The sequence below is a fragment of the Doryrhamphus excisus genome, linkage group LG9 (genome assembly GCF_037039965.1).
Source record: "Doryrhamphus excisus strain RoL-2023G ecotype Guam linkage group LG9, RoL_Dexc_Guam_v1.1, whole genome shotgun sequence".
NCBI classification, from domain to species: Eukaryota; Metazoa; Chordata; class Actinopteri; order Syngnathiformes; family Syngnathidae; genus Doryrhamphus; species Doryrhamphus excisus.
The window spans coordinates 2,621,803-2,642,114 of NC_136365.1; the positions used below are offsets into that span (position 1 = coordinate 2,621,803).

General features: G+C 42.9%; 1 protein-coding gene across 2 annotated transcripts in view; it reads right to left on the bottom strand.

The window, feature by feature from the left end:
- Nucleotides 1-19,472, bottom strand: part of rgs12b (regulator of G protein signaling 12b) — a 53,665-nt gene extending 34,193 nt beyond the window's left edge. The window contains exons 1-5 of one of the 2 annotated variants that reach the window (XM_058076452.2): nt 19,272-19,467; nt 17,259-18,494; nt 16,123-16,353; nt 14,596-15,522; nt 7,217-7,336 (exon numbers count right to left, since the gene is read on the bottom strand). In XM_058076452.2, the coding sequence (XP_057932435.2) occupies nt 7,217-7,336; nt 14,596-15,522; nt 16,123-16,353; nt 17,259-18,299 (2,319 nt within the window). In that variant the 5' untranslated portion in view covers nt 18,300-18,494; nt 19,272-19,467. Of the gene's footprint in view, nt 1-7,216; nt 7,337-14,595; nt 15,523-16,122; nt 16,354-17,258; nt 18,495-19,271 lie in introns of both variants that reach the window. The other variant, XM_058076611.2, reaches the window with a different exon arrangement.
- Between the last annotated feature and the right edge of the window lie 840 nt (nt 19,473-20,312).

Below are 20,312 nucleotides of genomic sequence, written 5' to 3' on the forward strand. Positions count from 1 at the left end.
CTCACGGCACACCTGACAATTTCTCAAGGCACACTAGTGTGCCGCGGCACAGTGGTTGAAAATCATTGCAGTAGAGTATACGTATATAGTATAGCAGCACATGACTCTTGAATAATTTGAAAGGTATTTCTAAATAAATGTATTGTTATGATAATTATTGTAATCATGGTTATAGTCTTTATGAGCAGGACGATGCCCCATCTGGTTATTATTACTTATTATTACAATTCAATATTAAACTGAGTCTTATTGGCCGAGCAATGGTTGAAATCATCAAGAAATGCCTACTTTTTAGTTGAAATAAACAGTTTTTATTAACATCGAGTGTGACAATAGTGGCATATCTTTATATATTGTTGCACAGAAAGATGTTTCCAAGTGACTTTAAAATATGATGTTGAGGCGACTTAGCCGCAGGCCACACAGGCAAATGTCAACCTCACGTTGGTGGGTTAAAGCCATAAAAAATCAGATAAGAGCTTCATTTGTCTACTAAATAGGCTAGCTTTAGGGACAAGTTATAAAGTAGACGCATCTTACAAAAAGCGCAAAAATGACCCACATATTGTACGCCAGTGGTTCTCAATTATTAACTCGTTCAATTCCATTCAAAAGCCGCCGTTTTCGGTACCGTCCATTTTGGATGATTTTGACTGATTTTCAAGGCACAAGGAAGACTCTCATCTTTCATTAGAAATAAAAGTTTGCTTCTAGCTTTTTCTGTTCTTTTACGTTCTCCCAGCAAAATATCAGTTCTCAACAAAAAAAGGGAGAAAGTAGGATTTTTTTGAAGATATGTAGTCATATACATTTATACCCAAAATGCCTAAACAATGATGCCACAACATAAACAACACTAAAAAATGTTTTACATTGTTTTTTTTTTTTTTTAACACCATGAGCTATTTATAATTTTAACATTTACAACTGAACCCTATTTGTGTACACGCTCATTAAAATAACCTCATTCATGCAACATGGCGAGATTCATTTTCACTTCCTGGTTGCTGTGCAGCGTGTATTTAAAATTTCAATAGGAGAAATGAAGAGTGAGGGCTGCACGGTGGTCGAGTGGTTAGCGCGGAGACCTCACAGCTAGGAGATTAGGGTTCAATTCCACCCTCGGCCATCTCTGTGTGGAGTTTGCATGCGTGGGTTTTCTCCGGGTACTCCGGTTTCCTCCCACATTCCAAAAACATGCTAGGTTAATTGGCCACTCCAAATTGTCCATATAGGTATGAATGTGAGTGTGAATGGTTGTTTGTCTATATGTGCCCTGTGATTGTAGAAAAATAAAAAATTGATAAAAAATGAATGAATGAATGATGTGATTCTGCAAACAATGGAAAAAAAACATCCCTCTACAGTCGCTAGATGATGGTGACAGAATAGGCTGGCCTCAACCCAACTGAAAACAGACCAAAAAAAAGTAACCAACACAACGAGTGGAACGCCACCCCACAGCAGTGTGTGACCAGGCTCGTCACTAGCATGAGATGTGTGTCAGGCTGTTGCGGCGGTGGACGGTTTTTCACACGCGACTAAGACTAAACGTTTCTCTCACCATTTCCTATACCGCTTGTCCCTCATTCAGGTCACCAAGTGACTTTGGGCCTGGATTGTTTGCCAGTCAATCGCAAGGGGCCACACAACCTTTCACACTCACGTTCAACTCTCCTATTAGCATAACATGCATGCTTTTGGGGATGTGATCATTATGTCATTATGCCGCAAGTTGCCAAGGAAACAGCCTACCGGGCAGCTCTACAGTAGCAGTCACACAGAATTAATATGTCATTGTGGCTTTTAATTTGTCACCCGAGTTTTGAGTTAAAATTTACAGCTTTGGCGCCTTTTTTTGCCTGTTTTCTCTCATGAAAAAGTCAATTCGGCCACTGAAAAGTCTTATTTAAAAGCACCAAATCGACAAAACTAGTCACCAAAAGGCAGCTTGGCGCCAGATAAGTCTTAGATCTTCACACTCAACTTGTTTCAGTCCATACAGGAAACTGAGCTCTCTGCATCCGAGTTGTGTTTCCAAGTGGTCCTGCATCATTACATTGCAGTTTGGGAGGGGGGGTTGCAGCAATCAGCCTATTGTGTGCATTGTCTGACACTTATTGTGCGTTCAACCCTTAATTTTTAATATTTTTTTGACCAATTTTCAGTTGCGAGTCTAGCTGGTAAACAACTTATAGAGCTGGGACCAATCGCAGCACAATCTCCTCGCCTTTTTGCGCACGGCCGTCAAGCACCACTCAACAATTGTTTCTGTGTGCCGTTGACCTTTCAATTGATTAATTCCATTAGCTGCACCACAATAGCATTGAAATCATATACGGGATTGTTATCTGCACTGACGGTTAAATATACTCGTTAGGCACAATCAAATGAGAGCCAATAGAAGCATTTGCAAAGATGAAAATGCTTGGGTTTGATTGGTATTGTGAGGGAGGTAATCATTCAACGAGATGTTGATTTTTTTTTTAGATTTAATTTAACATGTATACAATTGCACTTCATCATCGAACAGCGTATAAACATAAGGTAACGTAATAAGTACTACTAATAAATACTACACCAATGCACAAGCCACTACTTTTTTTTTTTAAGTTTGAACCCTACAGCTAATTTATGGCTAAATTCTGATCTCAGGACTACTACTAATCATTTAAAGACTGTGCCGCACATGAGTCAGTGAGGAAACGGGTAGCTCTTTCTCTGGCAGGAGCCAGTCACAAGCTATCAGTGCACTCACAACAAGCTTGTCAACCCAATGGAAATTGCAGGAGGTGATTACTCAGTATAAGTCTGAGTCACGCTGTCATCTTACAAAGAACAATTAAGTCATCACACAGCAACCTAACACTTAAAGGGCCTAAGTCAGGGGTGTCAAACTCATGCCATGGAGGGCCGAGACACTACAGGTTTTTTTTTTTCAGCCGGTCACTAAAGCAGGTGTGGAGGTAAAGCAGAAAGGAAGGAGTTCGTCAAATTAAATCACCTGCTGGAGAAACTGATTGGAAAGAAAACCTGCAGGGGTTCGGGCCTCTGTTGTCTCTGTTGGTCTTAAGTAATATGCAAACAAGCACCTACACAAAAGGAATGACTTAAAATGAAAAAAAAATGTAATGAAAAAAAAAAAGAAATACGGGGGCGTACGGTGATCGAGTGGTTAGCATGTTGGCCGCACAGTCAGGAGATCGGGAAGACCTTTCGATTATAGGTAGACGCAATGCATTATGGAAAAACTTCAGTTATTTTTTCACTTTAAACTTGTATACTGGCATATTTCTGAGTAAGTATACCGTTTGAGTGTTAAGTTGCTGTGTGATGAGTTTAGTGAGTTTAGTGTTGTTTGTAAGATAACACTGCGAGTCATACTGTTGAGTAATGACCTCCTACAATTTGCAATGAGTTGACAAACTATTTGGCTATGACAAGCTCATAGCTCATGATTGACTGAAATAAAGAGCTGTCTGTTTCTCACAGACTCGCGTGTGCCACCATTTTATGACAAGGACATGTCCGGTATGGCTCATACAGTATACGTATGTACAAAAATACCTTTCTGCTTTTGCAGTAGTGGTGTTCGGTGACAAATGGCATAGAGGTTGTTTTCATTTCATACTCGCTAAATGTACTGCAAAAAAAGGTCAGTAAGGATAATTCACAATGCCGCCTACAGAGAACATACTAACTCCTCATTTCTAAAATCACAAATACGTAAACTTGCTGATATAGTTAATTTGCATCAGGCTAAAAATAACCAATTAGGTTAAGAGAGGAGAAATATGATCTCAGGGAAGAAGTACATTTGAAACACTTCTATGCTAGGACTACGTTAAAAAGCCACAGCATTTCAGTATGTGGAATCAAACTATGGAATGGATTGAGTAAGGAAATCAAACAATGCACAACGATGAGCCAATTCAAGAAACAATACAAGCAGTTGATGTTTGCTAAATACAAGGATGAAGAGTCTTGAACCAGTCATGATGTGCTATATATATCACTATATTGACACTTACTATGGTACCCATTATGTCATTGGATGGTCATATGACCGCGTACTTTGGTACGACGTGCATTATTAAAAAAAAATGAAATTATGGAATTATTTATATTATTATGGAAAGCAGGAAGTGAACAAATGTAACAGTTACTGATTGTAAAAGTACCAGATAGAGGGGTAGGATTTAATAAGCTTTGCTTCTTCCTACTCCTTTTTGGACATGTGGAACTGGGAACTGATTATGGGATGCATTCAATTGTAATCTGATGTATGTTCAAATGAAATAAAACCATTACCATTTGGGGTTACAGTCTGACAAAAAGATCAGCAGGCCAACTGCAGGCAATGTGGGGGGGTGAGGTGGGGGGGTGCCAAAGATGTCACTGTCTTTGGCCATTACTTTACAACCAAATCAGCCTAGTTTTCACAGCCATTGGCATCTTTGGCATGCCAATATTAGCGTCCACGACTGTACAGTACTTCCCACAAAGTATGATAATGATGTCTTGATGCAAAGTCAAACACATTTCACCCACAGAACACATACTTGTGTATGTAAAGAACGTACATAGTCATAAAAGGAGGATTATGGGTATTGAAGTGTGTCGCTAATTTCAGAATGGTATTGTTTTATGTGTGTGAATTTTGTGCATTGAAGCTACACTAACGAGCAGCATGTTGTTCATCGGCGCTCATTATGTGTGCTGGGTATGTTTGAGCTGCCCACTCCAAAACACACACAATCTCTCTCTCTCTCTCGCTCGCTCACACACACACACACACACACACACACACACATCCCCAATACCGAACACAAAGCTTTCTCTGTCTGTGGACATTATTGCATGTGCACAAACAGAAAAAGGCCTAATGACCGGAAGAAAAAAGTGAGATAACGAGGGCGGCAATGGCGGTGGAATGACAACTAGAATATGATGAAAACATAATAATAATACGGTATACTGTATACCAAATACTTATATATATACACTACAATACACTTTCAAATTGAGGCAAATCTTTTAATTGGATGGCCAATTAAAACCAATAATGGCATTCCAGCATCTCTGCCTGGGATTCCGATGAATTTCTCCTTGCGCAACCGTAATAAAGAAAATTCCATGGTGCCGGAGAAGCTGCAGAACAGCGGAAACATTTAGCTTTCCTCTGATCTATATCTTAGGATAGACAAACCGAGCTGTTGTTGTGAATCGCGTTCGGCGTCCATCATTCTCGCTTTATCAGATGCCAGCTGAAGAAAAACATTGTGAAAGTTTACTTTGGCTTTACTACAGTGTGTAGCAGTACTCTATGAATTACAATCAAAATAATAGTCAGTACTTGGTTTCTATGTCAATGTTCTCTCATTGGCCAAATCATTAGGTACCCAGTACATGACTCCGACTGAAGGACCTGAATGAGTAAATGCTTAGATCTTGCAACCAGTACAGTTTGACACACCTTTCAGGCAAAGCTGCAGCAATCTAAGGTCAAACAGGTATTAGTTAATATACTACCTGGCAGACACTCCATTTGGCTTCAATAAAAATGTACCAATGTGGTACAATGTGGTTGTAACTTCTAGTAGCATACAGCACCGCTGTACCATACTGAGAGCTGTTTCTGTTGCTGCAGGGCAGAAAACTGGCAACATAGCAACAACAAAAGAAAACTGTTCTCCATGGAAACTGATGTCTGACTATATCGCCATATCATGTCTGCATTGAGTTATTGCATAAAACATTTTTTTGATGGGAAAAAATGGAAATGATGGAAACTGTCAAAAGTCGAACTTCACTGGAGCTCACTTCAACTACCTTCAAAGGATTCAATTGCATGCGTGCCGATTTATTTTGGCATTTAAGTTAAGACGTATAGACAAGGAGAAGGCAAGTGTTTTGTTGTTTAAGTTATGGTTAAGTGGTTGACTTATGGTTACATTTTCAAAAAAAGTTGTCCATACAGATTCCACTGCATTAGTATAATGTGATTGGAAGCCATGATTTTTGTTGTTGTTTTTTTTACAAGCAGTATAGTTCCCACTTCCAAGGATTGTTGCATGCAGCAGAAGTTTGCCAACAACTTTGTGCACACCCTGCGCCTGATTATGTAATAGTCCAAAACTCAAGTCGTTAATAAATCAAAAACCAAAGCAGCCCAAATGTTCATTTTAACTGCACAAATGTAGCACAAAAAAAAAAAACGACACTACTTTCGTTCAATCCTGAGCATGTTGGGGGGCTGGGAGACCTTTGGTTGACTTATGTAATAAACTGTTATAACTGTAATAACTCAGCGGAAAGAACAGTTTGGTTCAATTCAGATCATGTTGGATAACTGGTTATGTATGCCAACATGTCAGATAATGAGGTTTGCGCTTTTGGAAGTGAGCAGTTTTGGGTTTGTTTTTGGGCAACCTGAACTGCCTTATATGGGCATGCCCAGGCACAAGCAGTGTTCAATCACAGTGTGACCAATCACAGCAGAGTGGGCGTGCCTGGAGAAGGGCCGAGGGTGGAGTAAATTATGGCGGAAGGCAGGAAACCCAGTGGAAATACTGCAAGAACAGGTGCAGAGTCTGGAAGATCTAGAAAGCTTTCTGTGGGGGTTATCATGAGTAGCTATAGGAGTCCATAAATCAATACAAAGGCCTGAAAATTAGTATAATAGACCCCCTTTAATTGTTTGTGACAAAGCCTACATATTTTTATTATTTTTATTTACTGCAGATGATCCAGAGCAGCCATGTTGTACGAAACAGGGAAAATAACTGTTCGGGTAGTTTTAAGTAAACAAGGGAAGAGAAGCAGCAGTATAATTGTCTCTAAAAGTAACCATTGTGTAACATTGTACAACAAACTAACTCATACTATATACCGTAAATGTAGAGCAATCACAAAATGTATATGGTCTCGCTCCATAGGCTGGCTTCTCCACAACTGTGTGTATGTTGCCATGGTGATATGAGAAGAGGGCCTGAAGTGTCATGTGATGATGCGCATGAGTTGCTATTATTAGAGCCGGTGCACGTGCGTCTCAAATGTGACGACAACGCAGCACTCAGACGAAGCTTGAGTGTTGCAATAACACTCGCCACTTGTCTGCAGATGCACAAAGGGCCAGCCAGTGTGTGTGTGTGTGTGTGTGTTTGTAAGTGTGTGTAAGTGTGTGTGTGGTGCATGTGCAATCATGTGCACCTACCTCCAGGTCATCCAAGGAACGAGCCAGGCTGAGACGTTTGGAACGTCCAAAGGAGCGTCTGGCTGAGGAACGTGGGGCAAGAGGTGGGAAACCCATGGTCAGACCTCGGAATCGACCACCCTGAAAAGTGAAAAAGGCATACGTTTTACATCCGGGGAGGAGGCATTCACAACAGAGATGGTGGAGATTGTGGAGATGGTTAGCGGGAATCTTGACTAAAGCTTCAAACAACAAACCACTTCAGGAGTGAACATGTGAATTGAACTGGATCACATCAGCAATGTTTTGTTTTGAAATTTCAGGTTAGATCATCTTGGCATTGTTCTGGGACAGCAGTTTTTTGGGCAGGCTGTGAAAGGCAAGCTTGGGTGAGTTTGGTATGGGAAAACCTGCTCAGAACCCTGAACTCAACCCCATCAAACATCTTTGAGGTGACCAGAGAAATGCACTTCTGGATGAAAGGGCCTTTCAACTCCACATTTTCCTCTAAGTCAGGGGTCTCAAACTCAATTTTCCTGGGGGCCACTGGAGCTTGGGTCTGGGCAAGGCTGGGCCGCATCAGGTTTTCCAAAAAAAAAAAAAAAACGCATTTATTAAAAACAGAAAAATATACAAACTTTTTCTGTGCTTTGGTTCCGATTTTCTACAATAAAAGCTCTGATAAAACATTCCACTGTTCTCAAATATCTTATTTTTTATTTTTCTGCACAAAATAAGATGAAAAATAAATAAACAAATCAAGAATAAAGAAAATCAATCAAGTAATAAATAATATAATAATAATAATAAAACGTCAAATAATAAAAACTACATATAGTTGGTGGGTAGACAAATTATTTTTTTCAGATTAAAATGAACAAAGCATTATTAGAGCCCTGTAGACATGACAAAACACGACTATAGTCACATTTATACTCTTTTTATTTACAACATATTGCGCAACTGCAGGGTCTTGAGACACATGCTAACTCGCAAACTGGAGAGCTAGCGACCTAAACGGTAGCCTTCAAGTTATTTCCTTTAAACTTAAATAGCCAAAAACTTACCACTTCCACACGGATAGGGAGGATAACTATTAACAGTTATTTAACCTTTAACATGAACATTAATCAAACGTAATAATTTTTTCTGGGTACATGATACCATACAGCATCCATATCAAACTTGCGCAGGCCGCACTAACATTAAACTTTCATATCAAGGCGGGGGCCTCAATTTGGCCCGCGGGCCGCGTGCTTGAGACCCCTGATCTAGGTGGAATGGCAACACTTTTGTCCATAGTCCATGTTAAGCATTGGTTCTTGCAGAAGCCCAAAAGCCATGATAACACTGGTAAGATGAGTCCATACAAATATTTTAGAGAAAATCTAAAAGCACATACTGTATGTGGACTGTTTTTTATTTCTTTTTTGTTGCCAACACAACGCAAAACAAGGTACTGACTAGTCAAAGTTCACACAAGTCACACATTCTTTCCAAAAACAGACTGAGCAAGAACATGCTCAGGTATTTGAACCACTGGCAAGTGCTTGAACTATGAATGATGAATCCAAAAAAAGAGAAGTCCAAATGTGCATACTGAGGAACTTCACGTGTTCCTTCTATTTAGCTTATTATTTTCACGTTTGCCCACTTTACTTTGTATTTCTAGCAAATACCTTCCTTTCTGTGCTGCCTACCTTTGTTGTGGAATTCTTTTCAATCTGGATTCTTGATCGCCATTAATGTTTTCTTCAGTATTTTAACGCAACGTTTTTATGTCAGAGTTTGTAAGATGGAAAATAAAAGTTCCCATTGTTTGTTGCTGTTACTGTTCTGCATTCGGTTCCCCTTCCTTCCACTTAATAAAATAAAAGAAGTTAAGTCATCCACACATCCATTTTGTACCGCTTGGGCATGCAGGAGCCTATGCCTATGACCCTGGACTGGTCGCCAGCCAATCACAGGGCACATATAGACAAACAACCATTCACACTCACATTCATACCTACCCACTTTAGCAGCCCATCTGTCATAACCCAGCCGCATCAACCAAAGAATGCACGTTCACCAATTAATTGCATGAAAATAACTAATTAACTAAATCACTACTAAATATGTATATCACGTTTTTTTACACAAGGAGGTGATGATGTAACTCTACAATAGAAGAGAGCATGTTTGATGCAGTTTTAAGCTGAAAATACGACCACAATGTGGCAGGAGGGCATTTTATAAGAACTCCGCTGCATTTCATTCATTCATTTTCTTCCGTTTTTTTCCTCACGAGGGTCGCGGGCGGTGCTGGAGCCTATCCCAGCTGTCTTCGGGCGAGAAGCGGGGTACACCCTGGACTGGTCGCCAGCCAGCCAATCACAGTGCACATATAGACAAACAACCATTCACACTCACATTCATACCTATGGACAATTTGGAGTCGCTAATTAACCTAGCATGTTTTTGGAATGTTGGGAGGAAACCGGAGTACCCGGAGAACATGCAAACTCCACACAGAGATGCCCGAGCAGGGAATCGAACCCGCGTCTCTTAAATGAACGTGCATTATATTGGACAGCAAATTCTTGCTGCTGTTTTTATAAAATAATGCACACCGTAGCAGAAATAAAAACACTTAATGTAGCGTAGCATCATAGTCTGGTGTTGCACGAGCGTCGCCAGGCCTGAGGAGCTGCAGCAAGGAAACATGAATTCCAACATGCACTGTGACATTCTGAAGCAACAGCATAATCCCCTCCTTTGGAAAACTGGGCTGCATGGCAGTTTTCCAACATGATTACGACCCCAAGCACACCTCCAAGATGACAACTGGCTTGCCGAGGAAGCTTAAGATGAAAGAGTGGGACTGGCCAAGTACGTCTCCAGACCTGGAGCTAATTTAGCACCTGAGGGGGAAGGTGTAGGAGGAGACGGTGTCTGGCATTCACACCAGCTCTGTGGCGTTATCACGGAGAAAGGGAAGAGGTTTCTAGTAACAACCTGTGGATCTGCGCTGAATTTCATTCCCAATAGGATTAGAGTGCTGGATGACAATGGTTTTAATACCAAATAACAAAAACACAATTTGTACATGTTTACTGTGAGGTATACTCACTTGTGTTGATAGCTATTTAGACCAGGGGTCTCAAACTCAATTTACCTGGTGGCCACCGGAGCTAGGTTCTGGGTGAAGCCGGGTCGCATCAGGTTTTCAAAAAAAAAAACAAAAAGCAAAAAACTATCTTCAATGCTTTTGCTTCTGCTATACCCTACACTTTTTCAGTACTTTGGTTCCGGTTTTCCACACATCAACATTAAACTTTGGTATCAAAGTGGGGGCCTCAAACTAGCGTCTCGCGGGCCGCATTTAGCCCATGGGCCACGAGTTTGAGACCCCTGATTTAGACAATAATGGCTGTGAGTAGGCTGCACGGTGAGCCGAGTGGTCAGCACGCAGGCCTCACAGCTAAGAGACCCAGGTTCTACTCCGGTTTCCTCCCACATTCCAAAAACATGCTAGGTTAATTAGCGACTCCAAATTGTCCATAGGTACGAATGTGAGTGTGAATGGTTGTTTGACTATATGTGCTGGGGTACAGCTGGGATAGGCTCCAGCACGCCCGCGACCCTCGTGAGGATAAGCGGTAGAAAATGAATTAATGTGTAACTGTGAGTGGTCAGCACACTAGCCACACAGCTTGGAGACCCGGGTTTGATGCAATATGAATGTGAGTGTGAATGGTTGTTTGACTATATGTGCTGGGGTACAGCTGGGATAGGCTCCAGCACGCCCGCGACCCTCGTAAGGATAAGCGGTAGAAAATGAATTAATGTGTAACTGTGAGTGGTCAGCACACTAGCCACACAGCTTGGAGACCCGGGTTTGATGCAATATGAATGTGAGTGTGAATGGTTGTTTGTCTATATGTGCTCTGTGATTGGTTGGCGACCAGTCCACACGAAGACAGCTGGAATAGGCTCCAGCATAACAACGACCCTTGCGAGGATAAGCAGTATTAAAAATGGATAGATGGACAATCTGGGATAGGCTCCAGCATGCCCGTGACGATAAGCAGTGAGGGAAGCAAAGTGCTTGATTGCTAAAGTATTTAGGTGTTAAAGTACATCAATATTAAAGCGCTTTGGTACTTTTTCCATTACTTGTGTTGCATATTGTAATATTTGTCTTATTGTGCACAAACAGTGTTTATTTGTGAAATAATCACATGACATTAATTTGAGGAAAGAGCTGCTGCCTCGTGTATGTCAGCGTCTGTCCAATAATGGATATCTGTAAGAAAGCCATTATCGAGCCTCTCCAGTTAATAATGATGTCAGCGGTTATAAAAAAAATAAAAATCCCAACCATTAATTCTGTTTCTCGTTTCATCTGAAGCAAACAAAGGACGGCCACTATTATCACTACTGAGAGTGGCTTCTTGTAAATGTCAAGGCAGCTGCTGCAAATTGTCAGGTATCATTTATTGCCCACAATCCTTATGTGCCTTGTACTGGTGCGGTGGCAAGTCCATTTACGTAAGTGCTTTTGCTCTTTCTCCACTGAAATGTTAAATTCCACATGTAATACACAGGCATGTGCGGTCCTTGGTTATTGCATACACAACCACAATGCATCCAACCTCACTGGGAAGCCGCACAAATAACGGAGGACATACTGTCATGTTGTAGTAAGCCAATATCGGCTGGCATAAACAAAGGAGAAGATGTGTGCATGATAAATGGATCCGTGGACTGATTTACTGCTGTCATGGCAAACCATTAACTGCAATGACAGAGACTGAGCAGCTATTCCGCAATGTCATAAACAGTTGCTTAAAATGTGCAAGACATTAGTCACTGTGTCATCAACTTTTATTGGTCAAAGCAGTTAAACAATGACGTAACCCCTAAACCAAACACATTCAATACAAGATTTTTTTTTTTTAATACTTTAGGACTTAAAATGCCACCCTCCTCATAAATGTCATTAGGCTAATTTGCGTACACCGCTGCTTGTGAATACTGCAGAATGCCATAAAGTGGAATTTATAGTACAATATATTGTCCATGTTATTTGTTAATCTCAAATAAAGTAATCCACCTTGTTCAATGTGTGGTTGGGCCGGTGTCCAAGGAAGCAATCATCTCAAAACATGTATCCATTCGGGGTGTCACAAGATCTCACGAGATTTCTTGTTCTCATGGGTGCTAGGCCCAGGAGGATAATAAACAAATGAGTTAACCAATAAATGAAAATGGCTCTGCGCGGTGGTCGAGTGGTTAGCACGCAGGCCTCACAGCTATGAGACCGGTGTTCAATTCCACCCTCGGCCATCTCTGTGTGGAGTTTGCATGTTCTCCCCGTGCATGCGTGGGTTTTCGCCGGGTACTCCGGTTTCCTCCCACATTCCAAAAACATGCTAGGTTAATTAGCGACTCCATATTGTCCATAGGTATGAATGTGAGTGTGAATGGTTGTTTGTCTATATGTGCCCTGTGATTGGTTGGCGACCAGTCCAAGGTGTACCCCGCCTCTGACTGGAGTCTCTCCCTGCGACCCTCATAAGGATAAGCGGTAGAAAATGAATGAATAAATAAAAATTTACTTAATCATTTTGCCGAGCTCAATACATTGCCATGTGTTTTTTTTCCTCGTTTCGCGCCTCCAACCATGCTGGTAGAGGATTTAATCTTTACATTGGTTTCAGCACCTTGGTGTGCATAAACGAGGTGAGCTTTTTTTTTGTCATAGAGTCTCTCTGTCTCAGTGGGTGTAGGCGGGGTCAGCGGTATACACACAGAGAGTACAAAAGAGTGTAGGAAAAAGTGGTAAAGGTCATATTTTTTTCATTGTACTTTACTTAAAAGTAAACATCTTGACTGGTACCTAAACACCTTGTCTGTCTCACTCAAACACACACACACAAAGAAACTCATAACAGCAATTTAGTCAAACACAGAATTCCACACCACAATAACAGACAATGTCGTTGAATAGGCCTACCTCTGACTGTGTCAATCAAAGTTGAGCAACAGGCAGAATTCCTTCTATAGCCCCATTCGGAGAATTCTACATTATCAGAGTAAAGAGATGTACAGTACACAATTAATCATTTGAATCCTTGCCCCGGTTAAAGTTAGCAAAGCAGTGCCACCGTGTGGCAAAAACATACAATTTGCCTTCCGGCTGGCTGATATAAACAATATACAGTATGACTAAAGAACATTCATTCATTCATTTTCTAACGCTCACGAGCCTATCCCAGCTGTCTTTGGGCGAGAGGCGGGGTACACTCTGAACTGGTTGCCAGCCAATCACAGGACACATATATAGACAAACAACCATTCACACTCACATTCATACCTATGGAGAATTTGGAGTCGCTAATTAACCTAGCACGTTTTTGGAATGTGGGAGGAAACCGCAGTACCCGGAGAAAACCCACGCATGCACAGGGAGAGATGGCCGAGGGTGGAATTGAACCCTGGTCTCCTAGCTGTGAGGTCTGTGCGCTAACCACTCGTCCGCCGTGCAGCCGACTAAAGAACAGACTATAGCAAATATAACAATTGTCACAGGAGAAGCCACATTTTTATCTCAAAAAACAGTCATCATGTCAACAAAAGCCCCCCTGTCGAAAATACTAGTCTAAAAAAAAAAAAAAAGTCCAACTTCCTGTGACTGTCAGGACCTCTCCTGCCCCCTCGGCTTTGGAACACTTCCTCTGATTGTAGCCTGGGGTCCCCGGGACCGGGAGGAAACAACAGCCTAGTTCAACATGAGAAGGAAGTGTCCATCTACATCTTCGTCTTAATAATTGGGACAAAACTAAATGTAAATTTACTCCACAAGAACTCGTTAGAAATCCACTCCAGTGGGACTTGGAATGAAACAGGTGGTTTTCAGGTGAAGACATATGTCTCTCTGGTGCATAATGTATGATCTGATACTGGAGCAGTGGGCTAAATAACATATCAATGAACCAAGCCTGGGCAGTGAACCAAGTGCTTGGCGGGGGCCGACGTAGGTCAGGAAAACTTTCACACGCACGAAAGCTTTGACATGTCAGTGAGAGAGAAGCTTCAGTCGAAGCACGCTGGAGTTAAATGGAAGGCATTCAGAGCAGGAGGAAGATGGAGAGCACTGGCATGGACACGGATAGATTTATAACCTCAATAAACTGCACTTGGACGGACTGTAGTCAGAGTAAATTTCCACAGCGGGATGGAGTCGACTACCTGCCATGAAGGCTTCTCATATCATGGTTAGTTCTAGCACGGTTCCTCCAAAAGCCATCATGAACACAGTGACACATCACATTGTGGAAAGACACGTAATTCCACATTCAGTGGAAGTACAATCAAAAGGCAGCAGAAATAAATGATAATTATTTTGTTTTTACCTTTTTCTCAGCATCTTTGGCGCCTCCTCGCTTCTTCTCGTTGTCCCCAGCACCAAACAGCTTCTTGGCCCACTCGTCTTTCTGAGCAGCCAGCCGGTGAGTGTGGGTCTGGGTGTGCAAAGGAGGTGGAGGCTGGCAGCCTCCAGGTGGTGGCAGGTGTTCTCCGGGGACCAGAGGGGCCCGGTAACGGTCGGCGGGGATCTTATTCATGGGTGGAGGCAGGGTGCTGCAGTTGGCTGATGACCACCCGTCGGTGGATTCGGCGTACGACTCCTGATCGCTGCTGAGACCCTGGAGGTGGTGGTGTTGCTGATGCCAGTCTCTCAGCACGTGGACTGGCAACCAACGCTGCGGCTCCGCCCCTCCTCCAGCCCCTCTCTTGTCCCCACCCCCGACAGCTCCTCCCCACTTGCCCTGTGAGTAATGGTGGGGGTGGACCACTCGGGGATGTCTCGCCGGGACGTCAGGCTGAGCCAGTGGGAGGGGATGAGGCAGGTCAGCCAGGTAGTGGCCATTTCTTATAGCAGGCGGAGGGGGAGGTGGGTGAGAGGCCGCAACTCCTAGGGTGGGGCTCCACGCCTGCTGAGAGGAAGGTGGGCTGTCCCACTGGCGTGGTCCAGAAACGTGATTATGGTTAGGTGGGCCTCCGAGGTCAACTAACAGCACTCTGTTACTCTTCTCCTCGGGTAAAAAGTTACCAATCCCGCTATCGCTGTTGCTGCTGGTGCTGTGGTTCTGTTGGGCATCATTATCTGGATCGTGAAACGCTCGGGCACGGACCCCCTCAATGTTGTCCCCCATGTCCCGGTAGAGTACAGACACAAAGTGGAGGAGAGACTGAGAGCTGGGTGGGAACTCCAGACAGCCTCCGGTGTCTGGCTCAGGGGTGCATTCAAAGCCGAACCGTCTGGCTACACCTAAGTGGACCTGAGCAAAACAAGACCAGGTCCTCATTAGATAAACCGCCACAGCAGAAAGGGAATTTTTAAATAATAAAATATGTATAATTTATCATTACTTTCCTTTGAAGAAAAATTTGTTATTATTCATTCATTTTCTACCGCTTTTTCCTCACGAGGGTCGTAGGGGTGCTGGAGCCTATCCCAGCTGTCTTTGGGCGAGAGGTGGGGTACACCCCAGCCAATCACAGGGCACATATAGACAAACAACCATTCACACTCACATTCATACCTATGGACAATTTGGAGTCGCTAATTAACCTAGCATGTTTTTTGGAATGTGGGAGGAAACCGGAGTACCCGGAGAAAACCCACGCGTGCACGGGGAGAACATGCAAACTCCACACAGAGATGGCCGAGGGTGGAATTGAACCCTGGTCTCCTAGCTGTGAGGCCTGCGCGCTAACCACTAGACCACCGTGCCGCTTTTATTATATTATTAAAATAAAATATTATGTTTTAATTCATTAATATGTACTGTAATAAATCAATATCAGACCCTAATGCAGTGAATATGTACAGGTTTAAAAAAATAAGGGTATCAGAATACCCAACCACAGTGTCTCACCTGGTGGTGACACAGGTCGGGGTCCACAATGAACACGTGACAAGAAGTCCTCAAACCGCCTTCGTCGTATCGTCCTCTGTTGAAATGACAATCATCTGTGGCCTGCATGGTGACCAGTCCGAAGAATCGTCGGTCATCAGGACAACAAGCACTGAAGGCTAGTTTTTCTGCAGGATACATGGCGAGGATCTGCCCTCTGTCGTTGCATAGACGCACACTGTCATACATGACCTGGCAAGAAAACAAGTTTAAAATTAACACTTGGGAAGGTATATTAAAATGCTTGTTTTACTGTATATTTCAGAAAATACAACATGTGTGTGATGTCTTTACAGATATACATACAAATGCATTAATATAATATATTAGTATAATGAGAGGGCGGTGGTTAGCGCGCAGACCTCACAGCTAGGAGACCAGTGTTCAATTCCACCCTCTGCCATCTCTGTGTGGAGTTTGCATGTTCTCCCCGTGCATGCGTGGGTTTTCTCCGGGTACTCCGGTTTCCTCCCACATTCCAAAAACATGCTTAATTGGCCACTCCAAATTGTCAAAAATTTGCCCCATCAACACATTACACTTTGAATGTTACAGCTTCACTCTTCACTATTTTTTAAAAAATATTCACTAGCGTTGCGGGCTATGCTGGAGCCTATACAGGCGTAAATTAAATGGCTAAGTTGACTCTTATGTCTACTATATTGGATAATTGGACTATAAATGTGATTATAGCTACCTCTAATAATGTTAAACTGTTTTTAAAAGGTTCTAAACAGGTTTGATATACTCCAACTGTGAAGTAAATAAGAAATCCTACTTCACGGAAAATCACTTATCACAGATTGTTCAGCATATTGGCCACATGTCAGGAGATCGGGTTTGATTCCCCCCTCTGGTACTCCGATTTCCTCCCACATTCCAAAAACATGCTAGGTTAATTGGCGACTCCAAAATTGTCCATAGGTATGAATGTGAGTGTGAATGGTTGTTTGTCTATATGTGCCCTGTGATTGGCTGGGGGCCAGTCCAGGGTGTACCCTGCCTCTCGCCCGAAGACAGCTGGGATCGGCTCCAGCACCCCCCGCAACCCGGTAGAAAATGAATGAATGAGTATAATGAGACATATTGTAGCTGACCTTCATGAGGACCAGGGAATGGATCTTGTGTTCAGCCCTGAGGCGCCTCATGCATCCTCTGATGGCTTGCAGGCTGTCACTCTCCAGGCTGGTACCCGTGGATGCCAGCTCAATGGAGCCCAGGTAGCCAACAATCATGCCCACGTTGACAATGTCCTGACTGGGCTCGAGGACCAAGTCACGGCCATCCCCTACATCCATGTCTTGTTGGTGATGATGAAGGTGGAGACGCTGAAAATCTGTGTCCAGGAAAACCGAGTCATCATTAAGAACTTGGGCCATTTCCTCCTCTGAGAGCTGGACGGGGTTGGAGGGGTTTCGATAGGCGGGAAACTCGGCATCGGATGACGGGCGCGGTTTAGACGATGATGTGTGTGCAGGTCTTTCCTTGTCAGAGCTGCTGGACGAATGGCTGGAATTCTCAAAAATCATGTTAAAAATTCCTCCGGATTGCAGCTCTGCCACCACCCTCTCTGCCCGGTTGATGCCGAGCTGCTTCGAATCCAATTTGGGTCTGAACCAGACCCCGTGAACTCCACAGCCAGCCCTGGCGCTGTTGTTGTTGTTGTTGATGCTGTTATCATAAAGGCCGTCCAACTCATCGTCACTGGAGCACGAGTCCTGGTAAGATGCGGCCATAGCGTTGCTGCTATGGTGACGACTACCTGCGCTGCGTTGCTGGTGATGATGTCGCCTGTGGCGCTCTGTCTCGCCGATGACCAGCTTCAATACACCGGTGCAGCGTCCGACGAGTTTGACCACATCTTCGTGGGACGCCTTGGAGACATTGATGTCATTGACAGAAAGGACGTGGTCCCCTGAACGTAAACCGACGTAATCCGCAGGGCTTCCTTTCAGGATGCAACTGAGCACACAAGGGTTTTGGCCTGAGAGTGTAAAACCATACCCTGTCCGCCCTCTTGCCACCTCCACAGTCCGGATTCTCCTCTGCTGGACAGAGGGGGGTGGAGACTGGGATCGGATGGGCTCATTGCCACCATGAGGACGTCGTCTTGATGAGGTATCGGCTTGCTTGAACATTATGCAAGAGTATTTTCTCTCATTTATTTGTTTAGAAACATTTCAGTCTCTGTCAAGCAGGAGCACCCGGCATCCAGCCAACAACTATCTTCTAGTCGAAGAGCTCCGCCACGGGGTGAAGGTTTGGACTCAGCTCTGGTACAACCTTCCTAAAGTGGACCTCTACATCACTCTCCAGTTGAAAGACTTCTCTACCTGCAAAAAAGACCAGATCATTATCAGTTATGTTACATGAGCCTTTATTTGCACTAAAGTATGTTTAAAAAAAGTCAATATGGTTGCAAAAACTACTCTACTACATCACTGCATGCATTACAAAGTAGCCACCTATTTCCAACGCAGCACATAGTGGTCTTCATGACAATGTACATTAGTTTACATGATCTTTGGGGTCGTTACATTATTATTACTTTGCTAACGACGGCGATGCTTGGGTGTAACTGCTAACTAGGATACAAACTCACGCCATGCAATAAATGTGTTGCGAAAATAATACGCACTCTCCTCTGTTTACAGTAGTTAAAAAGTTTTTTCTTCCCCAATGCGCACCCACCCTTGCTTACATTATAGCCCCGCCTCCCACGTACACAAACTCACAGAATGGCGCTGTAACGTTGGCAACGGCGGCGTACACACACGCTTTAAGAGGCTGCCATTGGCTTACGCACATGTCACTCTTATAAGGAACAGTTATGTGGAGAACTTGACTAAAGTTCGGGTGAGAAATCAGAAATAAAAATTAACTTTCGCAACAGAGAAAATAGCGGAGCCCTATTTTAATGTACACTAAGAACACCGTGCTTTGTGTATATGTGTTTCATAAAAGGAGGTAAAAAAAAAAAAACGGGAAGCAAAAAAAATAAGTTTATGAAGCTAAGATTGCAAAGTCAAAAGTAGATGCTGTTTTTAATGACACATAAGCCACTAAAAGGAGTTAGTGGAGAGTTAGCTAGCTTAGCGCTATTGACTTACTTGTCGAATGGCGGCTCCCAGGCAGCATCCATACTTGAGTAGCTAGGACCAGTTAGGGCAACTCATGGCGGATGAGTAAACAAAAGAAAAGGCTGCACCATCTGGCCAAGTAGCCTTCCGAGGACGAGGACTGGGGGGTGAGGAGGAGGAGGAGGAGGAGGAGGAGGAGGAGAGTGGGCTGCGAGGAGGGACTGGATGTGGAGGAAATATTGAACTGTTCCAATCCTGGAATGAGGCCATTAAACACTACTGTCCAAAACATCATTAAAAGCAGATTATCTTTTAAATTACCCATTAAAAAAGTGCAACACATTATTATTTTTGTCGTTACTGTCATTTAAATATTCATTTTGTATCGTTACAAGTCAATTGATGAAACAGCACAAGTGTCTGATATAGTTTATCCTGAATTAATTTATCATTTAATGAACCCCAGTGTTCAAGTGTCTGATATCATTCATTATTTAATGAAAAAACAATGTCTGATATCACACATCCTGAATTCATGCATTACGATTTAAGGGACACAAATTCATTTATTTCTCACTAATGATCATCATGTGATTTATACTGAGTTCCACAATTTCTCGTTATTTCATGGACACCGCTGTCTGATTATGTGTCCTGGATTTATTCAATTATTCTAATCTTTGTTACTTTTAAAACTACATCAGGTCATGTATTCGTATGTGCATCATTCGGACCTTAAAACATCCTTTACATTAGTGTTTTCCCAGTTCCACCATTCACTTCCTGTTTACCAAAAACCTTCAACCTAATGGCAGATTTACTGTCACAAAGTTTTTTGGAAGGTGTGTTACACCTAGATTACATCTGACATAAAAGGAAAATCGTACCAACAGTAAAATATGGTGGTGGTAGTGTGATGGTCTCAGGCTGTTTTGCCGCTTCAGGACTTGCTGTGATAAATGGAACCATGGATTCTGCTGTCTGCCAAAGAAAAACAACAAAAATTCCTCCACAGCACTATAAGAGACTCATTACAAGTTATCGCAAATGCTTGATTCCGGTTTCTATCAT